Below are 26,978 nucleotides of genomic sequence, written 5' to 3'. Positions count from 1 at the left end.
GTTGAAATCCATCCCCCAGATGCTGCCAATAATTCTTCTCTAATTAGCTACTACCATCCCCCCCTTAAAGTCGCAACGATGCCACCCCTGTGAGCTTCAGCTTGGTGACCACCTGTAGCATTGTGGTGAACAGCACTGGACTTCACCCCAATCTCTGCCCATCTTACCTCCTTTAATAAAAAAACCTCCAAAGCCCCCAACATGTGAAGAGTGGCAGCTGTATCTCAGGAACTTCAGTTTTCTGTCCCCTTTTCTCCAGGCTCACCAGCCCTGTGGAGTCCCTCCATCAATACCGCAGCTATGCTCTCCCCGCAGCCGCGTCCTCAGAGGACACTGCTCTCCCTCCCCGTTTAGTTAACATTCCATCCCAAATATGGATAAAGATTTTAGATTGACTTTTTGACTACACCAGAGCTGAGGTTAAATATCTAACTATACCAGATTTTACCAAAGGTTGGGGGATGATATATGAGGAATAAACAGAGAGTAAGCTACAGTTGCTAATTTTTACTTTTTGCAAAATGGAATTTCTGTATCTTCAGCTGAGTCTTCCCTAAGACCACCTGCCTGCCACACTCCTGTCCTACAGCCATGGGTCAGAGGTCATCTGACTCCCACTCCCCAGGAGTGCCCACACACATGTCTTAAGTCCACAAAACACAAGCATGGCATTTGAGGGGGAGCAGTTAGAAAGAGAAGAGGATATGTACAAGGGTGGAGGACAGAAGATATGCCTCCCTAACTCCTCACAAGAAAAGCGATTCTAACTCTTATACTTTGAGTTTTCAAATACACATGAAATCAGCTACCCAAATTATGATTCATAATCACATACCAGTTGATCTACAGATTTTGTAGAGAGACAGACCACTCCTATATCCTAGTACTGTGAGCCTCCCAGCATTGCAGCCATGTGGTATTACCATGCCTTGATGTCCAGACCCCAAAAAAACAATAGCCAAAGGGAGAAAGAGGGCTCCCTGTTTGAATTTTCCATCTGAGGACCCATTTTTCTGGATGATAGGACATAAGAGTAGCTGATGTTGGGAATGAGTCCCTAGTGGTCTTCTTTCGATCTCAACAAGATAAGCAGATCTGAAAATATCATAATAATCCATCTGAGTGACGCATCTCTAATGTAACTGGCATTAGTGGAGGAAAACTGTGTCTTTACAAGAACCTAAGGGGTTGCTACAAACCCAGCTCCAAGTACAGCACCTGGCACAAAGTAGGTCTTCAGATTCTGGTTAACAGGTTGTTAAAAGCAAAGCAACTTGCCTGGGTCATATATGTGCTTAGCATCCTTCAAGGAAGCTCTTACTAAATTATGATATACCATTAAGATGATAACTTCGATAAGCACAAAATTGAGATGGGAGCTTCCTTCAAGGCAAAAGAGAAACCAACTGGATTATAGTTTTCACAAACTGGGAAAAAAGGAAGCAGACTCTTTGTTGAATGCACATACATCCTAAGATAATTGTATCCTTAAATAATTTATCTTTAAATAATTGTATACCTTGTAGTAACCATCCCATATTTCTACACTGTTTATCCATCCTTTCCTACCTTCCCATCATTCTGTCCTGTGCATAGGTCTTATCTTCACTTTTAACTGCCCTGTTTTACTTGTCTTTGTATTGTCCACTCCCTCAAGTCCTTCTGGGGGCAGCATGGAATGGAGGAAGGAACAATAGATGGGGTGGGATAGGGCAGAGTCCAAATGGAGAATCAGACCTGTCCTCTGCATGGCCAGGGCATTTGCTTTGACTTTCCTGCGTATCATTTTCTTCACTTGTCAACGAGGGATAACATCTCTTATCTCACCATTTTGTCATGGGGAATAAAAGAAAATCTATGCAAACGGTGTAGCTCATTACACAGTAGACTCAATAAATTTAAGTTCCTTTCCTCTTTTCTTCTCTCCCTTTTGAAAGTAGTCAGGATATAAATTATACATAAATAAATTACACATTACACTGGAAATCCTCAGAAATGATTAATGTAACCAATAAGAATTTTAATATTAATAATAGGTTACTCTAGCAGCACCATCCTAATTCCGACAATCAATCTACCTGCTCCAGCTTTGTCATCACATAACATATAGTGCTTAAAGTTTACCCTAGAAAGAGGTGACTGCATATGATTTCCCATTTTTCAGATACTTTTAAAATCCTTTTTTCCATCAGAGTATCCTGCTACACACCATTAGTTATGATGCAGTGTAAGCAATATGTTTGCCAAGAAATGAAAGACTGAGACATAAATGGAAACACTGAAAAGCTATACGCAGTATCTGAGACTGAAAGTAAGGTTTGGAAGCATCAAGAATATGCTGGAAATATGGGTTTCTACTGCTCACTATGCCAAATAGATGGCTCTTACTGGAAAGTATGCCACATCATCCTCATTTACCAGAAGGAAATTGAAGCTGGGGGCCAGAAGATTTTGAGCCTAACTTCAGCCAAGGTGTCTGCTAAGCTTTCTCAATGATTTCTTCCGAATTTGAGTTTGAAAAAAAACTGCTTCAAAGAACACTTCAAGCTCTCAGATTCTGTGAGTTCATTCTGTGTTTCTCTAAGGTTTCAATGGAAGCAACCAGAGTAGTTGTGAGTGTGGGCCAGACTGCTTGTCTTAGAATGTCTGCTTTTCTCCTTGCTAATTGTATTAACCTGAGTTAAGTCATTAACACATGACTTAACTCATATGTGCCTCAGTTTCCTCAACTGGAAAATGAGAATCAAGATAAGGACTAAATAAGGTGATGTTTGCAAGGTCTGGGGCACTGTTTCCGGTAGGCAGTGGATGCTCGGCCCAGCATTTTCATGTCCATGACTAAGTGGCGATCCCAGGGGAAATCATTCTGACCGGAAGCTAGCAACAGGCTGCCAAAGCACCCTGTAGATATATGGGCTCCTACACTTGTTTATCCAGTTGAATTACTTGTTCCTATGGCGTAACAAGATCTGGCTAAACTTAGGTGAAACATTAATTTCACATCCAAATGCTCCCTTAATGTCTGCACTTCGTGCCTGACTCTTCTGCCCCCACCCTTTCCTGGAAGCATGTATGGGTTCTCCTATATCAAGCTGGATGCAAGGACCTGATACTCATGAGATAAGGGCTTACAAGCAAATTGGGGTCATTACAGGGAAGTAAAACACTGCTGCTTCATTTGTACATTCAAGTGTATCATGTGCCTTTTGATACTGACACAGCCACCATTAATTAAGGAGGAGAGGGAAAAGGAAGACAGGAACTGACTTTTGGGGCCTATTTAGTACTAAACACTATAGAGACTTTCACGTGGCACATTAATCCTTAAGCCAACACTACCAGCCCTCTTGCCTAGTTTTACAAATGAGGAACGTACCTCTCAGAGGGGTTTGTTGTCATTCCCAAGGCCAACAGCTAATGGGGAAACGGAGTTAAGTACCTAAAGGATCCTAAGGTAATAACAGGGGATCCTGTGGGGTTCCAGGAGTCATGGTTCTTAAGCCTACTTGCAAGACACCCCTAATCGCTACCAGTAACTAGTGCTCACTGCATCCCATGACGTACTCTTGTAATTTGTCCTGAACCGAACCAAAAAGCACAGAGCTCACAGTCCTGCCAGGTCTAGGGAGGTGCGAGCCCTTCCCACCTACTCCATCCCCCTCCGCCTTTGTAGGTCGGCTTGAAGCCACCAGGGGGCGCTCTTGCATTAAGAGCAAAGAGAATTTGACAGCCCAATTATCAGCTGGAGCTGGGAGGGCTCCACGTGCTCCTGAGAGCTTCTGCAGAGGATTCCTCATTATATTATTTATACATGTAAACAAAGCAACAACCCTCGCCTTTGGCCATAGTGAGGACAGGTGTGTCAGGGAAAGTTACAGAGAAACTTTGGCCTGTCCGCCCGCTTAACTTGCAGAAGAGGGGCCCCAATCTATTTGTGAGCAGAGCCCACAGGGCAGCCTGGGTCAAACTGTAAGTCATGAAATCAACGTAGTGGAGTGTGCTGGCCATTGATTTTTTTATTGAATGGCATGTCATGGCTCAAGAGAATAGAAAACAACAGCGTGATCACACACACAATAAGAGTAATTATTGTTTTGAGAAATTTTTATTTTAATGTATGTGTGTGTGCCTTGTGCTGCAGCCTGATAGAAAAGCTATATCTTATTGTGAGTCGTTAATTATTAAAACACACTCACCTAAAAAGCTTATTTAAAATCCAGGTTCCCAGTCTCTAGACCAGAGGAACTGATTCGTGTTGAAACCTACATTTTTAATAGATTCCCGGACAGCTGTGATGATGAGCCAGATATGGGGACCCAGGTGGGCTTTCCTCACCTGCCCTCCACCTCCTCTTCCCTGCACAAGGCAAGAGAGGCTTTTCACCTCGTGAGCTTGGCCCTAACAAAGCAAGAAAAGTCACACAGACCACGCTTGGTGCAGTGCAGGCTATGTGTTGTGCCAGCCCCCAGCCCTCAGGACAGGTGTGACATCTTAGAGAAGTGGGAACTAAGATTTGGGTTTCCAGCACCAGCTCTGTCTCAGGAAAGCAAAAGCAAAAAAGCAGAAAAAACAACAACAACGAAAAAACATCCCATGATAACAAAATCACTTTAGAGTCAGCTAGACCTGGGTTCAAACCCCGATGCTTCTACTTCCTAGCTATGTGACCATGGGCAGGTTATAGGCTCTCTCTGAGCCTGTTTCCTCATCTTTTAAATGGGAATAATGGGTTATGGTAGGATTTCAGTATAATAAAGTATCCCAGTGCTTGGATAATGCCTGGCCAAAAACAGATGCTCCATTACAGCAGCTCTCTTTCTGGCCTCCATGTAGTCTCCCCGCAAGTGTAGGCACGCTCTGTCCTCTTTATAGCCATCCTTATGGGCAGGGATGGCCGCTGAGGCTGTTACTAATGGAGATTACATTGTCCAGTTGAGTGTTATGTACTAACAAGAGCCCTGCCACCCCCATTCCTCATTAACTCCTCTGAGCCTGGAGCCTCGGGCACAAAGTGAACTCCCCTGGAGAGTGACTGTGGGACCAGCCTGCTGGAGAAAAAATGGTGAGAACCGCTTGCTGACAAGAGCCGGGGTCAGCGGGACTTTGGCCAGAGCCCCCCCCCCCCCCTTTACTCCCTGCAGCTGCCGGGTCCCGCGAAGCTTGGGGGATGGAGGCCTCCGTGCGTACCACCTGTGGCGGGAATGCTCTAGCCCAGGGAGAGGGCGGAGCCGCCGCCCAGGTGGGGCAGGTGCGGAGCCCGGTTCGGGTGTGTCCGGGCCGCGGCAAGTGATTGCTTCCTGGCCGGCGCAGGCACCACAAAGCGGACCCTTACTTAGCCCCAGGATCCAGCTCTGGGAAGCTGGCTTTGCCTCCCAGACTCTGCCTCAGAGGAAAGCCATGGACAGGGTAAGGCGTTTGGTTGTCGCTTTCTGTGTCCTGTCTTGCTGCGATTAGTTCCTCCCCATAGAGAGCTGTGGGGAAAGGCTGGGCATCCTGCTTCCTGGAGAGGAATAAACACGTTCTGTGTCAGTGCAGCACAGCTCACACTGGCCTTGCTCCCAGGGAAGGGGGGACTAAGCAGGGATGTACTGTATTCTGTGACCCTCGGGGGGTGCGGGGACAAGAGGCCCTCAGGAACGGTGGACCTAGGGATCCTAGCTCGCATCTCACAGGCTGGGTTTCTACCCTAGTCCCGCAGCCTGTTCTAAGTGCCTGTTGGCCTCTCTCTGTTTGCCCTTGTGTGCTGTGCGGTCCTCCTGGTCAGTAGTGGGCGTCCGGGGCGGAGGGCAGAGCCCAGAGCTGTGGCTTTTCAGTGGGCTCTGCTCCTTATTAGCTGTGTGGCCCGAGGCAAGTGAGTTCATCCTCCTGAGCCCCAGGCTTCCTTGCTCCTAAAATAGGATTACTAGCAAGTTTCCTTAAAGGTCTTTTCTTTATAACATTGGTGGGATGCTGTAGGAACGAACGCTTGTTTATATAGATCAGCCTGGTAAATTGGTTTTGTTACATAGCACGTCGTTATTTTGTTTAAAGTCACAGAAACTATCAATGCCATTAGGTGAAGACTTAGTGTACTACTAGAATAACAAGTTTGTGAGATTACCGGAGGTACTTGCGGAGATGGAGATGGCCTGGGGGGCGTGCCCAGCATAACGCCAGGTGGAATTCCCTTCTCCTTGGATGGCAGCATGCTGTTTGCACAGCTGGAGAACTCCATCACCTGACTGAGGGCATCTTGCTTTTTCATTTTCCGACTCTCCATCTCCTCTATTCCCCTCTGCAATAAATCCGTTTCTTTCCAAGAGGAGCAGAGGTGTGTTTTGCTTCCACATCTTCTCTGTTATGCACTTGGAATTAACCCGTTTTCTGATGTGAATCACGCTTTTTCCCTCCCAACGCCTTGGCTTTAACTTGAGACAGAGGACGTATTGCAGTGTCGCCCCTCTTCCCCACCCTGTGTCCCAGGTGATGGGGGACATCTGTGTCTCTGTGGCAGATCACGCCAGTCCCACCAGCTGTATTTTGGGAAAGAGTGAGCAAGGGCACGCGGGTATTGCTTCCATCTTCCCTCCTCTGAATTCTCTCACCCCGACCTTGTAGTTTAGGAACGTTCGAGAAGCTTCTCCTTGATAGGAACCTGTGAGGCTGAGTAGGTTTTGTGTGCTTGTAGGGAAAAGAAACGGATTTATATTTTGCCTTCTCTGATGTTCCAGAATGTGCGCTGGCGTCCACTATTTCAGGGTATCTACATGGTAACACAGTGAGATCCATGCTATTTGCCCCATTTTTATAGGGGAGGAAACGGACAGTCAGAATGTTATCACATGCTCAGTGTCACTCAGCTGCTCAGGAGCAAGGCTGGAGCATGGGCTTAGATTTGCCGGTGACAAATACGGATGCGAACTGTAAGCCAAGCGTCGCCAGCAAGGACTACAGCAGGAAAAGTCAGGCAGCGTAGAAAAAAGTGCACAGAAGGGCATATTAGCCAATAACAGTGTTATGAGGTAAGCCAATGGCTTATACACCATTTTCTGCTAGGGAAAGGGAAAAATCAGAAGAGAAATATGGGTTGTTTCTCATTTTAAAAGGAGGATTTTGTTTTATTTTTTAAAAGTCAACAAAATACTCATCATATATATATATATATATATATATATATATATATATATATATATATTACCTGCATTGTTTTGTCAGGTCCTATTTAGGTGCCACAGATGCAGCAGCAAACCAGTCAAAAACACCTGCCTTTATAAAAAGTATATTCTAGTGAAGACTATATATATATATATATATATATAATATGTATATATATACACAGCTATATATGTAATACATGTATATATATATAATATATATGTATATATATAATATATATATACAGAAGTTACCAAAAAATGTATACACATTTTAAGAAAGGAAAAAAACTATTAAAATTGTAATACTCAGTATATACCAATAACAAAAGATGAATACAAGTCACATTTGACTTCTGCAATTACAAAGGTGCTCAGAGTGGTTACCATCAGCGTCCAGACACTTCTGATTATGGCAAACTACTGCTTGAGCACTGTTGACCAAACTGTCTACTGTCTACATATATATATATATATATATATATATATATATATATATATTTTTTTTTTTTTTTTTTTTGGCACCCCAGGTATATGGTCAAATGTCAGTAAATGCAATATAAAAGCATAAAGCAGTGAAGGGTTTAAGGATGGTGAGGCAGCAGGAGAGGCTGCCCTCTTAAATAGGATTGTTTCAAGGAAGGCATCAATGCAAGGTGACATTAGAGCAGAACCTTGAAGGAGGTGCAGGAGTGGATCACTTGGGTATCTTAATGAAGAACATTCTGCAGAGAGATTACAGCAGATGTAAAGGCCTGGAGGCAGAAGCTTGTCTGGTGTGTCCAAGGACAAATAAAATGGCCAGAATGGCTTGGGCAGAGGAAGCAAAGGAAGAGAATGGTCAGAGGTAGTGGCCAGGTCATGTAGGGCCTTGGAGGCCATTGTAGGAATTTCAGAGTTTCCCCCGAGACTGAGCACGCCTGAGTGTGGTGAGTAGCACCGTGGAATGATCCAACTTACGTTGTAAAAGGATCATCTGGCTATTGTTTTGAAAACATGTTAGGGAGAGCAAGGTCAGAAGCTGGCTGCCCAGTTTGGAGGGTATTTTCGTAACCCAAGCAAGAGGGCGTGGTGGCTCAGACCAGAATACTGGCATTAAAAGTGGCTGGAAAAGGCCATATTCTGGGTATATATTGAAGGTAGAGTCTATAGGATTTACTGATAGATTGGTCAAAAAGTATGAAAGAAAATGACTCCCAGGTGTGAAGCCTGGGAATGTACAAGAATGGAGTTGACCTTTAATGAGACAATTTAAGATGGAATAGGTTTGCAAGGAGATCAGAAGTGAATTTTAGTCACAGTAAGTTGTAAGGTGTGGTGAGGGGCCAAGTAGGCAGTTGAATATTTGGGTGTAGAGTGCAAGGGAGAGGCCCAGGCAAGAGGTGTGATTGAGATAAATCTTCATTATGCAGCATAATGTCGAGTGCATCACAGTGTTTAGTGTATGTTAATTGACGGTTTTGAAACTTGGCTACGCATTCTGACATTCCTCCCATCAAGAGGTAGAGTCTGTGTTCCCGTCCCTTGAATCTGGGCAGAATTGTGACTGCTTTAGCCAATACAGTGTGACACATGCGACATTATATGACCAGAATCTGTCACAAAAGCCAAGCATCTTCCACCTCATTCAAGAGAACACTCACTCTTGGAGCCCTCAGCCCCCATATAAGAGGTCTACACTTAGGCTTTCATGCTGGACACATCTCATGTAGATACTCTGGTTGACAGTTCTAGCTAAGTCCTGCAAGGCTAGAAGCAGGACCCTCCAGACCAGCCCACCCACCAGAGAGATACCACTGAGTGAATTTCATCACCACCCTGGGGAACAGAAGACTCACCCAGCTGAGTCTTGCCCAAATTCTTATCCCACAAAATCATGTGATATTGAAAAATGGTTATTGTTTTAGGCCATATTCTGGGTTATTGAAAAGGCCATATTCTGGGTATATATTGATTAGTTTGGGATTGGTTAGTTTTACATCAATAGATATCTGAACAATTAGATATCCTTCATTCTTTTTAGTTACAAAAAAAAATGTATCATTTTCTCACATAGACTAAGGCTCAAAGGAATTCTACAAAACATTTTTTATTGTATAGTTTAGACACGCAAACAGAGTGAGGTTGATGAGAGTTTTTCCTTTTCTAAATCTGAGAGTGAATTTCTACCCTAGTGCATTCCCTCAGCCAGGTAAGGTTTCACTTAGTCACACAGTCTTGGCAAGAGAAAATCATAGCATTTTTGAGCTGGGAATGTTTTTCAGCTGAGACACTTACCAAAGGTACTTGAATTTTGAAGAATTAAAATTGGAATTGTAGTTGAAAGACCTATATTTATATTTAATTCTGCCTCTTATTAGTCAAGTGATTTGAATAAGTCATTGAACAATAAAATGTAAGAGTTGGGAGATTTCTCAAAGACCAACAAGTCCCATTTAAGAGATGGGTAAACTTGACACCCACAGGGGGAAAGTGACAACACACTTATTTACTGTGCCTCATATACAGTGGATGTTCCATAAATGTGCTTATTAATTTTGAGAATGAACTCTGAGGCAGCAGATCACTAGGCCCCACTCTGTCATTATTTGATAGAAAATCCAAACACCTTCTGTGAGTCAGGCCCTATCGTAGAATTTCTGAGAAGGAGCCTATTGTGAATGCCATCTAGTTACGTAGTTTCCCAAGGGAGAGTGTAAAGAACACAAGGCGATTGTACAACTAAGTGAAAACTCGAATGATGAAGCTTTGATGAGAGCCCTAAGAATAGGAGCTGAGCCCAGGGTGAGGTTCATCCTGGGTGCATTGGGGGAACCGGCATCTGAGCTGAACGTCAGCGGAGGAGGAAGAAGCATTTCATCTGGGAAAGAGGGGAGAAGGGCAGAAGAAGGCTGAGGGGACAGCATGGACAAAGGAGCAGAGGTGAGCAAGTGTTAGGGTGAGAATTCAGAGAATACCACTGTAGTAAGAAGTTGATGAAACAGAAAAATTTTTAAATTTAATTAATAAAAAAAAAAAAGAGAGAGAGAGAGAACAGCCAGAATCAAATCCCCAAAAGAAAATAGGGGTCAGATATTGAAAGACCCTGAATGCTTTTTGTACTTTATCCTACAGGCCAAGGGAGCTGCTGAGGGACTTGACCTCTGACGTGGGGAGGTGAATTAACTGTCCCCTGAGGTCTTGTCATGCCCTGACATTCTGGGAATGCAGGACTTTCCCAAAGTCATATGGGATTTGTTTTTGCCAGAACTGAGTCTAGAACTCCAGCCCTGAATGCCTGTAAAACCACTTAGCAAGTCTTCAAGAGCAATTTGAAAATGGTTTTTTTCCTGAATAATCTGATTTTAAATGAATAAGTCAAAAGACAGGGTAAAATGTTTTTTAACACTAGAGCAGCCAACTGTAAAGGATCGTATGGTAAAGGATGGTCTGTCCTCAATGAGCTTGTCCTTGGGAGAGTGGAGTGCACTGGGAGCGAGGCTTCTTTGTGATTTCCAAGAGAATTTCTGAGAAGGGGAAAAGGGAAGATCACCCAATTATTCACAACCCCCAAAGGCTGGCCACATCACTTCCATCTTTGCAGAGAAACTGTGCTACAGAGTCATCGTGGAGAAACGTTAAGTGGCTTACTTGCACCACTGCAGGGCTGATGGCTGTGCCAGCCCGTCTTTCTCAGCCACACTGACCCCAGCACTTAGCCCTGTCACCTTCCTGTTCAGTCAAGCTTTCCCTTCTCCAAACTATGCACCCACATTTCTCCACTGGAGAGATGGTTCTAAGTGGTGAATCTGACCATGTCACTCCCCTGCCGAATCCCCTTCGATGGTTCCCCGTTGCCCATGGGGTAGAGCCCAAGCCCTTAGCTTGGCTGACGAGGCCAAAGTACTCTGGTATCTGCCCTCCGTGCTCCCACACCAGCCTCCTGGCCCCATGCCCTTGTACTCCAGACTGTCCTTTCTGAGTATTCTTTTCTCCAGAGTACTTCTTTTCACTTCATTTAAGGCTCAGCTCAGGTATCACCTCCCTGAGAAGCCTTCCCTAGCCCCTTGGTCACTTTTGGTCTTTCTTGATCTTGCAAGATCCCAGCCCTTTTGAATAGACCCAGGTCTGGATGATGAGATCCCAGAGAAAAAGGACAGGGTTTTACTCACAGAGGCACAGACTCTGAGGCAGCCCGACTGATTTCAGTTTCTGGCTTTACCATTTACTAGCTGTTCAGCTTTGAGCAAGTTACTTAATCTCTTTGTCCCCCAGTTACCTCATTTGTAACGAGAGTTAATATTTACCTCTTAGCACTCAACCGAGTTTTATATAAAGAGCTTAGAACAGCTCAATGAGTTCAAAGGGCAGGTAATCCTATAAACTAAAATAACAAGTTATAGTAATAACAAATGGACTGTTAAGGGTTGAACTGCATCTTTTCCCCCCAAACCCATATGCTGGAGTCCTAACCCTCAGTACCTCAGAAGGTGACCTTATTTGGCAATAAGATCTTTACAGAGGAAATCAGGTGTAAGTGAGGTCATTAGGGCCAGCTTAACCCAATATGACTGATAGCCCTTTAAAAAGAAGGACTAGGAACACAGAAATACACGCAGAAAGGAGACAACGTGAAGAACCAGGAGAACACCTTGTGCACATGAAGATCGCCATCTACAGCTCAAGGAGAAAGGCCAAGGACAGAGTCTCCCTCACAACCCACAGGGGGAACCAGTCCTGCCGACATGTTGATCTTGGACGTCCGGCCTCCAGAACCACGAGGCAGTAAATCTCTGTTGTTGAAGCCACACACGTCTGGGGTACTTTGTTCAGGCAGACCTAGTGAACCCATACAGGACCTTATCAGCAAGTTAATTAAGAGAATGAATGTGAATACTTGGTGCAGTGCCCTTCCCCCATCAACCTGGGAGGTGTTTATACCACATTGTTCTTTTGACAACCCCAAGAACAACAGGTGTGTTTTGCTCTTTAGAGAAGAAATCTGAGACGTGTTTATTGTTACCACTTGGCGTGGGAAACGCAACATGTATGGAAATAACCTTAGGACCACGGTCAATAGTCTTCCCTGATCACTGACTCTTATATTTGCTTTTTCTCATCTGTAAAAATCTGAAATAGCCAACTCTTGGAGCTATTTTAAAGATGAATCCTAATATTTTGTTAGGACATACTAAATACAGAGGAGTTATAAATAATATGCTTCCTAAGTAACAATTAAGCAATTTGGGATCATAATACTGGAAAAAGTTAAAGTTTTACTTCTCACTCTCCACTATAACTGTTTTCATCTCCATTTTAAAGGAAGGTGAGGCAGAGTCAAGATTTACATACAGACATAGCTGACTCCGGAGTCCTCATTCTTAATCCTTGTTTTGGTTCCTTTTTATCATGATTATAATGAGTAACATATTGGAGATGTTTTTAATTTTTTTTTAATTAAAAGACCTGGATTTGAGTCTAGGTCTGTCATCCACTTGTTATGTGGCTTGAACAAGTCACTTATCTTTTCTGAGATTCAATTTTCTTAACTCTTAGTGTGTTTAATACTACCTATTTGATATTTTGTCTGTGCATGTAGATCAAGCATGAGTCCAAGTGCTTTATATGTATAAACTCAGCAGCTCTACGTGGGGTAGGCACTGTCATTAGGCAGGTCAGCACTCCCACTGAGAGACCCAGAGAGGTTGAATAACTTGCTGAAGGTCACACAGCCAGTAGGTACCATCACTGGGATTCAAACCCAGAAGCTGAAGGTTTAAAAGACACATTCTGTAAGAGTTCCTGTCTCCCAGAAACACTGAAATAGTAGTATCAGCCCGTGGAAAGTACAGAGCTAGCTGTAAACGGAGAGGCATCCCACCCCACCAATGTCATGAAACCCAACGACACAACTTCCCTCAGAGTCTCTGCCTGGAAAAAACAGAAGTAGTTTTTAACCATATACAACTCTACAACCCCCAGGGGAAAAAATGGCATAGCCAAACATTCTTACTGTTTTTCAAGTCTCTCTTTCAGAAAAGACATCGCTTCGTTCACAATGAAAAACAGTAATATATCTCCCAGCAGAAAATGAACCTGGCAATGCCCTTCATCTAAAAGTTGTTTCAAAATGTATCTGCAACTGTTTGAGTACTTTCCAGTTAACTTCTTTCAAAATCAACAGGTGAAGGTATTCTTCCTTACCTTGTGGGGTAATTACCAGTGCTGAAGAGATACTGACTTTTAGCTTTACAAGACGAACAGGAGAGAATATTCCACGTGTGGACGTATTGTTGGGAATGTTTGCTATGTTCTCCCCTAACCCAGGAGTGCGGTGGAGCTGGGGTCTATCAGGGAAGAGAAGAAATCTAAATTATTGCCTTTCCTTCCTACCAGCACTGGGTGAGAGAGGACCCTATACCCCCAGAAGCACTGTGCAATACAGGCTAGGAGCATGCGCAAGGGTTCCAAGAGGTTCAAGTTTAGACTCCACTGTTGGGACTTGAACTCCCTGACCCTCAGTTTTCCTATCTGTAAAGTTGGAATAATAATAGCTGGGTATATCTTATTAAAATGGTTCAAAGACTTCCATGAATTATTTTTCTCTGGTTGTTCTCCCACTCAGACAGGTAGGGAAAGTGTTGTTTTGAGAACCAATCTTGGCCCTGGCAGATTGTCTGTGTGACTTTGGGCAAGTCTTCAGAATCTTCATCTGTAAAATGATAGGTTGAATCAGAGAGGCTTCAATTACCAATGTGACTTCTGACATTCAAAGGTTTTTTTTATACCCGACAGCCAAGGAGAAGTTCTGGTTCATGCGGAGGTTAAGATTAGTGGTGGTTGTTTTATTTATTGGTAAACCCACTGTTTTATTCCAAGTAGAATTTGAAACAACAGCTCCTAGCTTAATTGCCTCCATGTTTCTTTATACTTCTCTGGCTCATGAACTCAGAATGCAGTGTGATAGTTAATGCTGAGCATCTAATAGTTTCAAGTCAAACATTTGATCCAAATTCTGGCCCCCTGACTTTCAAGCCATGTGTTGAGATGGTGGCATCACTAGATGGTGGGTCCCTGAGTGAGTATGAGGAGCAGAACCCCCTCCAACTCATGTCAGACATGGTGTGTGTGTGTGTGTGTGAGAGAGAGACAGACAGACAGACAGACAGACAGACAGACAGACAGAGACAGAGACCTTTAGGTTAAGCCACTGAGATTTAGGAGTTGCTTGGTTACAATAAAACCCAGCCTGTCCTGACCACTATATACCCAAAAGTTGTCTTTTCAGAGCGTGTATGTTAGTTTCCTATTGCAGCTGTAGCAAATTATCACAAACTTGGTGGCTTAATGCACCACAAATTCATTCTCTGTCAGCCCTGGAGGTCAGAAGTCTAAAATGGGTCTGCAGAGCTGTCTTCTTTCTGGAGACTCTGGGGAAGAGTCGGTTTCCTTACCTTTTCCAGCTTAGAAGCCACCTGCATTCATTCATCCATGGCCCCTTCCTCAGACTTCAAAGCCAGCAGTGCATCATTTTCTCTTCTCTCTGACCTCTGCTTCCATCCTTACATCTTCTAAGACTCTGACTTTTCTCCCTCCCTCTTATTAGAACCCTTATAATGACTTTGCACCCACCCAAATAATCCAGGATAATCTCCCCATCTCAAGATCTTTAACTCAATCACATTTCCAGATCCCATTTTAGCATGTCAGGTGACATATGCACAGGTTCTGAGGATTAGGGCACGGACATCTTTAGGAAGGGTTATTATTCAGCCTATCACACCCCTAGCCTACCCTGACTATTACTCAACCCCATGTTGTTGTTTCAGAGCATGTTTCATAGTTGTAAAAAGAAAAAATGTATAAATATCTATTTAATTTCTCCCACTCTAGATTGTAAAATTCATTAGGAAGAGGAAGTGCCTATTTCTTATTCACTGTTCTCTCTCCAGAAGGCTTATGTTGTTAAATAACAACAATGATGACAGCCACAACAATAGATAATATTTGGGGGGCTAGGCACTGTGCTTAGCCTTTCCTGTGAATAATATCGTTTAATCTGCACAATAGCCTGCCAAAGATAAGTAGCATTACCATTCGCCTTGTCAAGTGGAGAAACTGAACCTCAGTGGATTTGTGTAACTAGCCTCCAAGGCCACTTGACTACTAAGTGATGGATCGAAGAATTGAACCCAAACCTGTCTGACCCCAGAGATTTTTCATTTAACAGGCAAGGTACCAAGGGCCCATGAAATAAAACATGATTTAGACCTTCCTTAAATTGTTCAGCATGTCATAGGAAAGGTATACAAAAATGATATGATTATAATACAATGTGACGATTATAACGTAATGTGAACAATGACATTATGTTCAAATAACTGAGAGCAGAGAAGAATGTTTTCACTCGACCTGAGTGAATCAGACTTTCTGAAGGGAGGTCATTTCTGGTTTTGGTTTTAAATGATAAAAAGCATTCACCAGACAATCGGAGCTGAGAGGGGGAAAGGCATCCCAGGCATAGGAAACAGTATATACAAAGGAACTGAGGCAGGAAATATCATGGTGTGTTTGGGGACAAAGGCAAAAGAGAAACATAGGGACATGTGTGCCTCTGCTGAGGACTGCAGCCCCACACAGCACTGGACAAGTATTAGGGTGAAGGGAGTATGGGGGCTGATGGGAAAGATACAGCGGACACTGAATTAACTAAGTTCTTCTCCCCCTTAAATTGCTTATGAGCCAGAGGGTACGTGGTTAGAGAATTGCTTAGTTTTAAAGTTTGAGTTAGAGCCTCGTAGAATCATTGTAATGAGTCCTGCTTTAAACCATTCCCCTTCTTCTTCCCCAGCCCCCATGAGGTTTATTCATCCGTTCATTAATTTAGTGTGTATTTTTGAGTCCCCACCATATGGTAAGTGCTGTGATAGGCCCTGAAATCCCCAAGGTAATTGTTCCTTCTCTTTGGTAAGCCTATTCCAAGGGTTAACTGCTCTTTCTATCTGGGAAATCTATTTGTGTCAGGTCTACAGCATTTATACACAGTTAAAAATAATGTGTTGAATCTGTATTGCCTTGTAGTTATTTTTAATTTTTTATTCTATTCAAAGTGTCCACATATTTCTTTCTTTCTTTTTTTTTTTTTTTACAGGATTTTGTTGGGGAATAGTGTGTACTTCCAGGACTTTTTTCCAAGTCAGGTTGTTGTCCTTTCAACCTTAGTTGTGGAGGGCGCAGCTCAGCTCCAGGTCCAGTTGCCATTGCTAGTTGCAGGGGGCGCAGCCCACCATCCCTTGCAGAGTCGAGGAATCAAACTGGCAACCTTGTGGTTGAAAGGACGCACTCCAGCCAACTGAGCCATTCGGGAGCTCAGTGGCAGCTCAGCTCAAGGTGCCCTGTTCAATCTTAGTTGCATTGGGCACTGCCCACCATCCCTTGCAGGACTCGAGCAATTGAACTGGCAACCTTGTGGTTGAGAGCCCACTGGCCCATGTGGGAATCGAACTGGTAGCCTTTGGAGTTAGGAGCATGGAGCTCTAACCGCCTGAGCCACCGGGCCATCCCCTCCGCATATTTCATTTTATTTGCTAGTTATAAGAACCTTGTAAGGTAGACAGGACAAATACACTTATTTGCATTTGAGGTATTAACAAACAAACAAACAAAAGAATTAGATTTTATATCTTCAGTTGGTCAACAAGCATTTCAGCTAACTTTCTCAGCCATGGTAATTCTTTAAGAAATGATTAATTTCTATATGGTTATATAAGATTATGGTTAACAAATTCCATGCCTATGTGTTCATTAGGTCAACATGAATTTATTAACTGCTCTGTAACCAGTATCAAGTTAGACTCAGAGAGTTTTAATCCTTACCATAACTTTCAAGACCAGAAGATATCCTATTCTACAAAGAACATAATGAGGCTTGAGAAACTTTTCAAAGATCACAGTGACATAGCGGATATTCAAATTCTGGGTTAATTCCAATATTTATATTTTCTTTTGGGCCACAATGAGTCACAAGCGTATATATTCTTCTTGAAGACCCAAGGCTATACACCTTAAAGATCAGAAAACTAGATCACCTCACTCCTAGTTTTCATCTTTCTTCTCTCAAAGCTAAGCAATTGCATATGATTTTTTTTTCTTTTTGCCAGCATCATCTGAAATTAAAGCCTTATTGTTTCCTCTTGTCAGTTAATACAAAGAAAAATCTCAGCTAATGTTCCGTGAAGCCATGCATTCTAGTTAATAGACGCTGCCTCATTCTGCCCTTCAATTATTCTGGCTGTTTACCTCCAGCTAGTGTTTCTGAGCTGACCAATTCAAGGTCATCTCCAGCCAATTGCCTTTATCACTTTATTTTCCTTCCTAGGGTCCCCATTAGTATTTTGCAGATTAAGATGATAGTAAATTAAGAGAAGCTACCTGGGCAGAGTGCAAAATGGCTTATGTGGATTGAGTTTAAGAAGTAAAGCAGAACTGAACACTGAACGTTTGATGAATGGGTCCTGTGTTGCTGTCCATTGTTCTGAACTAGCATTGTTGGCTAGACTGGGTACAGGTAGGAAATGGAGAGCTGAGTTGGAGAAAGAAGGCACTTTCACGCGATGATTTCACAATGTGAGTAGAACCAGTGGGGTAGACTGGAGTGAAAGCTCCAAGAAAATCCATGGATACTTCGTGTCAGTGAATGCAGAAGGAGAGGGAGGCCAAAACGGAAGCATTTCGGTTATTAGGAACTAAAATGCCACCCTATCAGAATAGATACAATTTTCCCATTTGAAACCATCAGCCAGTTAATTCTGCACATGTTTCTTGAACATGTACTCTTTGCCACAGATAATCATGTCATCATTGTCAAAACCACCACGATACTAATGATCATCACAAATATCATTGCCCTTCTCCTCAGTCTCTTTATCCACGTCACAACTATCCTCATCAAAATGTCATTATGGTGGGCCTCCTTTGCTCCAGGCACTCAGCCAGTGTTGATGTCTGTGGAAATCCTATGGTGTGAAAGGTTGTATCCCCATTGCTCTCAACAGGAAATAGGGAACCGAGAACTGAAATACGAGCTTTGTCATGGTGACAGAGCCAGAATATATAGAGATAGGATTCCATCCTAAGACTTTTCAACTCCAAAGCCCATGTTCTTAACCGAACTGCTGCACTTAAAGTAGCTCTTAGTCTAGGGAGGAAGGGGGAAATGTAACAGACAATAACAGTGTAATAAACACTGCAGTTGGGAGACATACAGGGTTTCTGGGGGCAGGTAGGAATCACCACCTCTCACTGCATACCTGATGGAAGGCTTCCTTGGGGAGTTTCAGCTGAGCTGAGTCAAGCAAGACAAATAATTTTCAGACAATAAGAAGGGAGATGAGTATTTCAGACAGAGGATGAAATGTGTGCAAGAGCTTGGAGGCACTCATTTCTTTAACAATATTTACTGTCTTCTCTGCTCCAGGCACTAAGTTAGGAAACCCAAGTGTGAATCAAAAAGAGAACAATGCATCCAGTGCAGTAAAGGAACTATAGGAGATAAAACTAGAAGTTTCAAGAACAGTAAATATTTAGAGGGAGATCTGAGAGGAAAATAAGCTATTAATAATATACCTGTATTATGTTTTACAATGCGTTTTCACAAGCCTAGGCATTCAACTAGTTATTGAATGAATGAATGAATGACTGATCTCTGTTGTCCTTTAAAACAATACATTTGCTTATAATTTCTATGAGGACAGAGAATGTTAATTCACCACTATCACCACTTATATCTGCAGTGGGACCACTGACTTGTATAACCCAGGGGACAGTTTTTATAGTAGTGTATGTGAGTAGTCTGTGCCACCTCAATGTGACTAGTGCCCTTGATAGTTGAGGTCCATGTCTGATATACATGGACCTCAACTATCAAGGGCACTAGTAAATAAGCTAATGAATGAACAAGGCAGGAAGCAACTCTAGACAGAGATTACTGTCATTCAGCCTCTTACTCACCCAAGGAGCGTTAGTTAACACTCTGCTGTAAATCAGCATATCTATTTCACAAGTGAAATAAAATGACTGCCACAGAACACACTTAGTGAGTAGAAGAGCCAAATGTGGAACCCAAGCCTCTCCTAGTCAAAGCTCTTCTACAACAGCATTCAGTGTCTCTGTAAATCCTCCAAGGGCCAAGGATGCGTCTTTCCTAGGAAACAGCTGGGCTGAAGAATGTGTTGTTGGCCTCACACAGCTGGCACCCTCCCAAGGTGAAGGAAATTGGGAGCGGGTGCCGGGAGCCCTCGTCAGGGACTGGTGTGTAACTAATTGCTGCTGTAAACCTCTTTCACAAGAGGCTCTGGCTTCGCTAGTTCTTTGAGTGAAAAAGATCGTGAGGCATACTGAGTGGACTGGCAGAATACATATTCAGAAAGCACAAAGACTGTTGAGCACCAGTTTTGGCTGAAGGAATGTTGTCCCAGATAAAGGGTCTTGCAAACACTCTTCCTGACTGTTTGGAGGCAAACGAAAATTGAGGCTGTGGTAGTGTGTTACAAAGAGCTAGGGGACTGAGGTCAGGTCTACATTGCCCATTTGTTCGCTCTTCCATCTTAGGCAAGTAGCGTAGCCCCTCCAGCTTTAGTTTCTTCATCTGTAAAAGGGAATTAATCACCTCTCCACTGTAGCGTTGTGGAAGAGTACACAAAATAATAAAGGAAAGGACCCAACCCAATGTGGTAGAGTGAAAAGAGCTTGAGTTTTGGAATGAGACTTGATTTTTAAATCCAAATTTACCTCGGAATAGTGATGCAAACTCTGACAGCACTAATAACAATGGTGACAATAATAATAATAGTTAGCTCGCATTCGTCGAAAATAGGTACAAGGCACTGTGCTGAGCACTTAACATGGATTGTCTAAATTAATAGGCAGCCATAGAGTAAATCCTATTATTGTTGCTACTTTATTGACGAGAACTGAAATGAGATGGTAAAGTTCAAAGTTGAGCTGAAAGTGAAACGGCCAGGATTCAAACAGGTTATCTGACTCCAAAGTCTACTACATGGTTTTTAATCTCTAAGCGAAACTGCTCTCTCTCTCCAAACCTTAGTTTTCTTGTCTATACAATGGGGTTACTAACACCTGCCCTGCCAGGTTGTTAGGAGAATCTGAGGTTGTGTCTTAAAGGCATCTATTGCAGTGATACAAGCTCCATAAATATTACCATGTTTCCCCGAAAATAAGACCTAGCTGGACAATCAGCTCTAATGTGTCTTTTGGAGCAAAAATTAATATAAGACCCGGTCTTATTTTACTATAATATAAGACCGGGTCATATAATATAATATAATATAATATAATATAATATAATATAATATAATATAATATAATATATAAATATAATATTAATATTATATAATATAATGATATAAGACCAGGTCTTATATTAATTTTTGCTCCAAAAGACGCATTAGAGCTGATTGTCCGGCTAGGTCTTATTTTCGGGGAAACAGGGTATAGCATTGTATGATGGGACCATGGTGGTAATGGTGGTGGAGATGATAATGATGGTGATAATTGGAACTCCAGATCTTAAAGATGGCTTCCATTGCTATTGTTGGAGAAAGAAGGTACTGAATAGACAGAAAACCAGACAAGGAGGTGCTTTCTCTTTAAAAAAAAACAAAACAAAACAAAATCATCTAACACCTGTCAAATTTGTCTCAATTGAGTTTAGAATGGTGTCTTTGATTTCTGTGTTTCTTCATGCAGCTGGGACTCTAATATAAAAAACAAATCTAAGAAATTAAAATGGCCACATTGGCTAAAGAGTTTACATCATACGGTATAGAGTGAAGGCAATAAAGTGGCTCAAAGAAGTTATTCAACCCTTCTATTTTCAGTGTTCAGTAAATTGCACTTTAAATAAAACTGTCATAAACCCAAAGGACACTGAGCGACTGTTCTGTCTGGGGTGTGAGAGGGCAGCAGGGAGAGCAGGAGGCCCTTTCAAATAAGGACGCTCTGTGGTTGAATTTTCCAACTTGCTGGCAGCCAGTTTCTAGTGAACTTTCCCTGTTCTTGCCCCAAGTTTCAGTGCCAAACGAGCATGGGGAATCTAGTCAGGGAGGCCCGTCATGGGGTAGGTTAAGGACTGGCTTGTGTGCAGAAATCATACATTCTGGCTTCAGTCCCTCATCCCCAGACTGTTAACTTGGTCAATCTGGAACCCCTTTGCTGGGAGCTGCCTTTTCAACTTGGCATCTGAGAAGGTACAGTCCAATTTTTCATCTGAGACCTCTCCCCGACCACCACCACAAGATGCAGTTAACCAGCAACATTTCAGTATCTTGAACCCATTGTGGTTTTTTGGGTTTTGGGCTTTCTGATTTCCTAAAAGGCATCACAAACCTCATTTATTTGAAATGAATAGCTATCCACCTTTTTTTTTCCACTAGGCTTAAGGGTTTCTGTACAGGCCCATGTCTGGAGCAAGAGGATTTGGTGCTTGCAAAAATATCCATTTCTAATTCACCATCTCCCTATGCAGTCTAAGCATGTAGTTTGAACCATGAAAATGCAAACATACGTAGATGAGTTTGTTTTCAGTAGCTTGCAAGGCCTTTCAGGATGGATGCAGCCTCAGCCCCACTTCTCACTCCTCCCCGTCTCCCCTTTCGGCCACAACCCCCCACTTTGGAAACCCACACTTGCCAGGCTCTCAGACCTCGGTTCTTACAAATGTCTCCTTTCCCTATAATGTCTCCCACCCTGTTGGCAGTCAAGATCCCTTTTGTTCTTCACATCTGGCTTTCTCTAGGAAGGTCTGTGCCCTCCCCAAACCCAGTTAGGCTTTTCCGCTGCCTGCCTCATCACAGTAGTGGTGATGGGGTGCTGTCATTGTCTGTTTATTTGTCCATCTTTTCCATAAAATTGTGGGCCCATGAAGGCAAGGCCCACATCCGTCTAACTCATTCATGTTACCCATAGGATGTATGCAACAAATAATTGTTGGATGAATTTAGGAAAAGACAAATGAAAATCTGTCATTAGAGAAAAGGCATGCTATAACTTAGAGTTCATTTGAAAACATCACAGGTTTTGGTGTCAGGGCTGGGTTCCAACCTCGGATCATACTTGTCAGCTATGTGACCTGAGCAAGCTTCAAAAAACTCTGGTCTTTGGTTTTGTCCTCATCTTTGGGGGCACAACTCAGAAGCCCATTGTAAGGGTTACAGTAATTGAAACAAAATACACATGTTGCTGTGCACTGTGCCTGGAAACGTAAAAACATAGTGAGATGTAACATAGTAAGAATTCAGTGCACCTTTTATATTTTTTTGGTCTGCAATTAATCCTAATTTTTCCATAGTTCCCTCCATCCATATGCTCCCCTCCATTCCAAAAGCATTAGAAATTCCTTCTAATCAGCTCATTTTAATTTCAAGGAACAAGTTTTGTCTATGTTGTATATGCCTAGGCATAATTACAGAAGCATGAGTAAAAACAATACAGTCTGGTCTATATACCTGAGGACCTCACAGTGTGAATGGGATACAGGTAAAGCAGACACATAGATAGATGATTCCAATAAATTAAATAAATAGAGAGACAGAGGTAAGCAAAAGGTGCGATAAAGCATGGAACAGGTACTCTTAGCTCAACCTAAGTGCTGGAAGAGGCTTCGGGGTGGGAGGGGGGGCAGGGGTGATAACTCAGCTAAATCTCAAAAGATTGAATAAGTTTAGGCAGGTAAATAAGTACGGAAAAGGCATTCCAGGCAGAGAGAACAGCATGAACAAATACACAGAGGCAAGTTCAGTTTCATTGAAGGGGTAAGTTAGAGGCAGGAAGTGGCAGGAAATGAAACGAGAGATAGAGGCAGGGAAAGATCTTAAGAAACTGCCTTTCTTAAGAAACAGATATATACCACTTATTTGATTTGATTTAATAAAGTTTTATTTTTCAAAACATAAAAAAAAGCAACCCTTATGTGTATGGCTAAAGAATGTATAATTTATCATCAGAGTAATGAGGAACCATTGAAGGGTTTAATGGGAGTGGCATGATCAGAACTGCATTTTAGATGTCATTGATGCAAAGATTATGACCCGCTGGTCAAGCAATAACTACAGTGGTGCCTACCATGTGTTATGCTTGGAATTAGGATAATTGTTTTGCATTTTCCTTCTTCTGTAAGCCTTGAAAGAACTCTAGGAAATGGATAGGAACAAGTCCGTAATCCCTCACCCACAATTCCAAAATCCAGTAAGCTCTGAAAACCACTCATTTTTCATAACTGTTTTGGTATCAAAAGCCTACCTGAACCAACATGAGATATTTTATGGTCTTTCCTTTTCCTACATTAGGCGAATGTTAATATGTTTTGCTACAGAAATAGCGCACGTTTGATCACAGCATGCTGCCTCAGACCACATAGGTAGAATTTGTAACATACTACCTTTCTAAAACTGGCAAATTTCTGAATTCAAAAGTACACCCAGACCAAGGGTTTTGAATAGGGATTGTAGACCTAATTAGTGTTGTTTTGTAAATGCTAAAACTAACCCAAGCGATTTTCCAAAGAAAGAGGAAGAAATGGAGCCTGGGCTCCTGTGAAGGGGAAGGTGTGGAGGGACAGGATTTTGTAACAGGATGGCTAACATACACGTTTTCATGTTCGACGCTGGGTAGATGACTATTTGTATTGGTGCCAAGGTGCTTTGGGATTCTTGGATGAACGTTCTGATGGATGGGCAGAAAGGCCCTCATGAAGAGAAGGGTGTAGGCAGATGTAGATAAGAAAGTGGCAGAGTGATAGGATATTAAATCCACCAAAACGCTCTCTCACCAGAGTATCTTCTCTTATTGCCCTTCAAATGCAACTGAAACTCCTGATTCCTCCTTTGAGTGAAATCTTTGAAGGCCCTAAATGAAAATGGCTATGGGAAGAATAATGGCTTCCCTCCTCCCACCTCTATGCTCTATGTTCTGATCTGCTCACCTGAAAATACAGTGGACCTGGATGCCTTTGCCTATACCATTTCTTTAACCTAAAATGACTATATAGCCCCTGCCTCGCTCCAATGGAAACCAACTTATTCTTCAATCTTATCTCCTTTAGGAAGGATTGCCTGAAGGGGCCAAGCCAAACTAATTTTTCACTGTATTTTCATTGATCCCATAGATGGACTTTGTTGGGTGATTGTTTCCATAAGTAAACAGGGGTCAAATATTTTGAATTGTTCTGTTTAGCTGGCCCAGCTATCAGCCGAAGGTACAGTGATGGAAAGACATACTCATAAGTCTTTGTACCAGAAAATGATAGTTTAGTGGGAGAGACAATCCAGTCAACAGTTATAAATTAGAGTGTGATATGCACTGAGAAAGAAGTAAGCAGAGTGAGGCACTTGACCCAGAACTGGGAGAGGCCAGGAGGTTTGGGAACACAGTGCCTTGAATGAGTGGGGTTAACAGTGTGTCGCTCTCCTGCTCACAATCTTCGCAGGCTTCACAGTGCCTATTGGGTGGCATTCTAATTCCTAAGCGTGGACTCTGAGTCTGTGTGCTCCTGCTCTGATAGATAATTCAAGCTCCTATACACTGCAAAGTAAGAGCTATCGTGGGTGCCTTCCAGGCACAGATAAGGAAGGATTATCCAAATGGATTCTGCATTTGCTTATTGTCATGGGAGGAGAAGTGGAGAGAGGAGTGAGGCAGGTACTAAAATCCTCAGTAAGTAAGAAGGAATGCCCGGACGATTGTGGATGACTTGTGTAGGGCACAGTGGCGTTAGTTTGGTATACTGCTAATAGGAGTGGGTATTTCTGAGGAAGAAGAGATGATGTGGAAGTGGTAATGAGGAGCTAAGAGAACATTTTACGTCTCCTGGACCAGGGGTGAGGAGTGTGGAAGGAAAAAGCCACACTTGGGAAACCATCAGGGGACTCTATCTTTAGGGGAGACACCAGTTTGAATTAGAGCAAAGAGGCGGCGGGCATGTTCATAGAAGAGATTGAGGACAAGGGCAGCTTTGCTAATCACTGGGTGTGAAGTCCAGAGAGCTCAGTAGAAGCGTTGGGAGGTGAGCGAAGGGTGAGAAGAGAAGTGGGATTCAACTGGGGATGTTAGAGAGGTCTGTGGGAGGTAGGGCCCTGTGTTAGTGGGCTGGCTTGGCTTTCTGATGATGACCAAGGGAAACAGGGATGTAAGGCGTGATGGCCTGTTGTTTCCGGGGAAGATGAGTCATTTTCATAGTCGTTGCCCGCTATGAAAGATGGGAGATCAGGCAGCTTTAATGCAATGCAGGGGGTGTCGTGGTGAGGGGGGCATGGTGGTCTTATTAGGACCACATAGGACTCTGTGGGCTGCCTTTTACGTCAGCAGTGGGCAGGAGAGATTTTTACTGGTAGTCTGGGGAGTTCTAGACACTTTTTTAGTATTCAGTATATGGGGTTACAAGTTACAGGAGGGACAGTTTTACCAGGAGCACTGACCGGGGCCAGACATTTACCAGGTTTTGTACACACTTAACTAAAACCTTACTATAGCCCAGTGTGGTGGGCATTCTTGCCCTTTTGTACAGATGCAGAAAAATGTAATAGCTTGCTCAAGGTCACGTACTTACCAGAGCTGGGATTCTTGCCCATGTCAAACATTAAGGATGAAAAATGTACTGATGTGACCTGATAGGAATGGGATGTGAAGTTATTGATTCTTATACCTTTATGACGTACGCGTAAGCTTTTAACCTTTCTATCCTGTATCTGTTCAGAGGGCAGATGGGGGGATTTCAAACAGCACTTCCATGCTCTGTTGTTCCTACCCCTTCGTGGGAGAATTAATCACGGGTACCAGGAGCACAACTGTTTTGCCATTGCCTTCGCTCCTTGGGTAGTGGAGATTGGATCGAAGCCCCTTTATTCGTGAAGGACGACTCAGACGCTATTTTTAATCGCCCTTTCTTTCTTTCCATCTTAGGTAGGATTTGACAGCTATTACTGCCTCTCTTTCTGGGTTCGTAATTTCTTGGCGTCTGCTGCCTTCTCTGTGCTTTGGATTTTGAGCTTCCATTTTTCTTAAAGCTCTTGCATTCATGGACCAGGAGAAAAATGTTCAGCCTGTGGTAAACTGTTGGCAGTTACGTATGTTGCCACTGCTTCTCCCGCATGGAAGGTAATACTCAGCAATTTGCAGAAAATCAGAAATGAGTTGACTTTTCTTTTTAAATCAAGAGATATGCATCAAAATAGTCTCCTCCTTTTGGAATTTACTTTATGCATGTTTTTATGACGACTTTCACCTCCTGGATCACTGCTAATTTACTGAGCCCCTGCAAGTCCTTGCTCATTGCTGCTTGCAGTGTTGTGTGATGGATGCCATTGTAGATGTAAGCCCAGCGATCCGGGAGAGGGTATGTCAGAGTGAACGCTGGAGAAGGTAGAGCAGCTGCCTGCACCGTATTTTATAAACAAGAAAGCAGGACATGTGGTTTGACACAGAATTTGTTCTCATTTGCAGATCTGTTTTGAAAGCGTATAACACTAAATTGTATTTTGTCATCTAGCTCTGCATTTTCTTTTCACCTTTGGAATTACATTAAATCAGAACTACCTTGAAAATCCAAGAGGCCTGGTCACAATAGCAATTTCATTGATTAAAAATCGAAAAATACCCCACTTACATTAGATGCAACGTTTCGCTCGTCTCAGACTAAATAACCAAAAGACTGAGAGAGTATTTTAAAAGCAAATGTAAATGGGTTACCTGGGGTATTTATTTGTTTGTTTAAAAGCTGTAATTAGAGGTACGTTTTTTACATAATTTCTGAAGTAAGTGTGTCATATACCAAATTGATTATGAAATGTCTAT

At 42.7% G+C, this 26,978-nt stretch overlaps 1 protein-coding gene across 2 annotated transcripts in view; it reads left to right on the top strand.

The window, feature by feature from the left end:
- The first annotated feature begins 4,914 nt into the window (after nucleotides 1–4,914).
- Nucleotides 4,915–26,978, top strand: part of FYB2 (FYN binding protein 2) — a 97,889-nt gene continuing 75,825 nt past the window's right edge. Inside the window, exon 1 of one of the 2 annotated variants that reach the window (XM_019742549.2) lies at nucleotides 4,915–5,406. In XM_019742549.2, coding sequence (XP_019598108.2) covers nucleotides 5,398–5,406 — 9 coding nt within the window. In that variant the 5' untranslated portion in view covers nucleotides 4,915–5,397. The remainder of the gene's footprint in view (nucleotides 5,407–26,978) is intronic. The other variant, XM_019742548.2, reaches the window with a different exon arrangement.

This window comes from Rhinolophus sinicus, linkage group LG06 (genome assembly GCF_036562045.2).
Source record: "Rhinolophus sinicus isolate RSC01 linkage group LG06, ASM3656204v1, whole genome shotgun sequence".
Taxonomy (NCBI): domain Eukaryota; kingdom Metazoa; phylum Chordata; class Mammalia; order Chiroptera; family Rhinolophidae; genus Rhinolophus; species Rhinolophus sinicus.
Note: the sequence above shows the minus strand (reverse complement) of the source record. Positions and strands in the feature narration are given on the sequence as shown.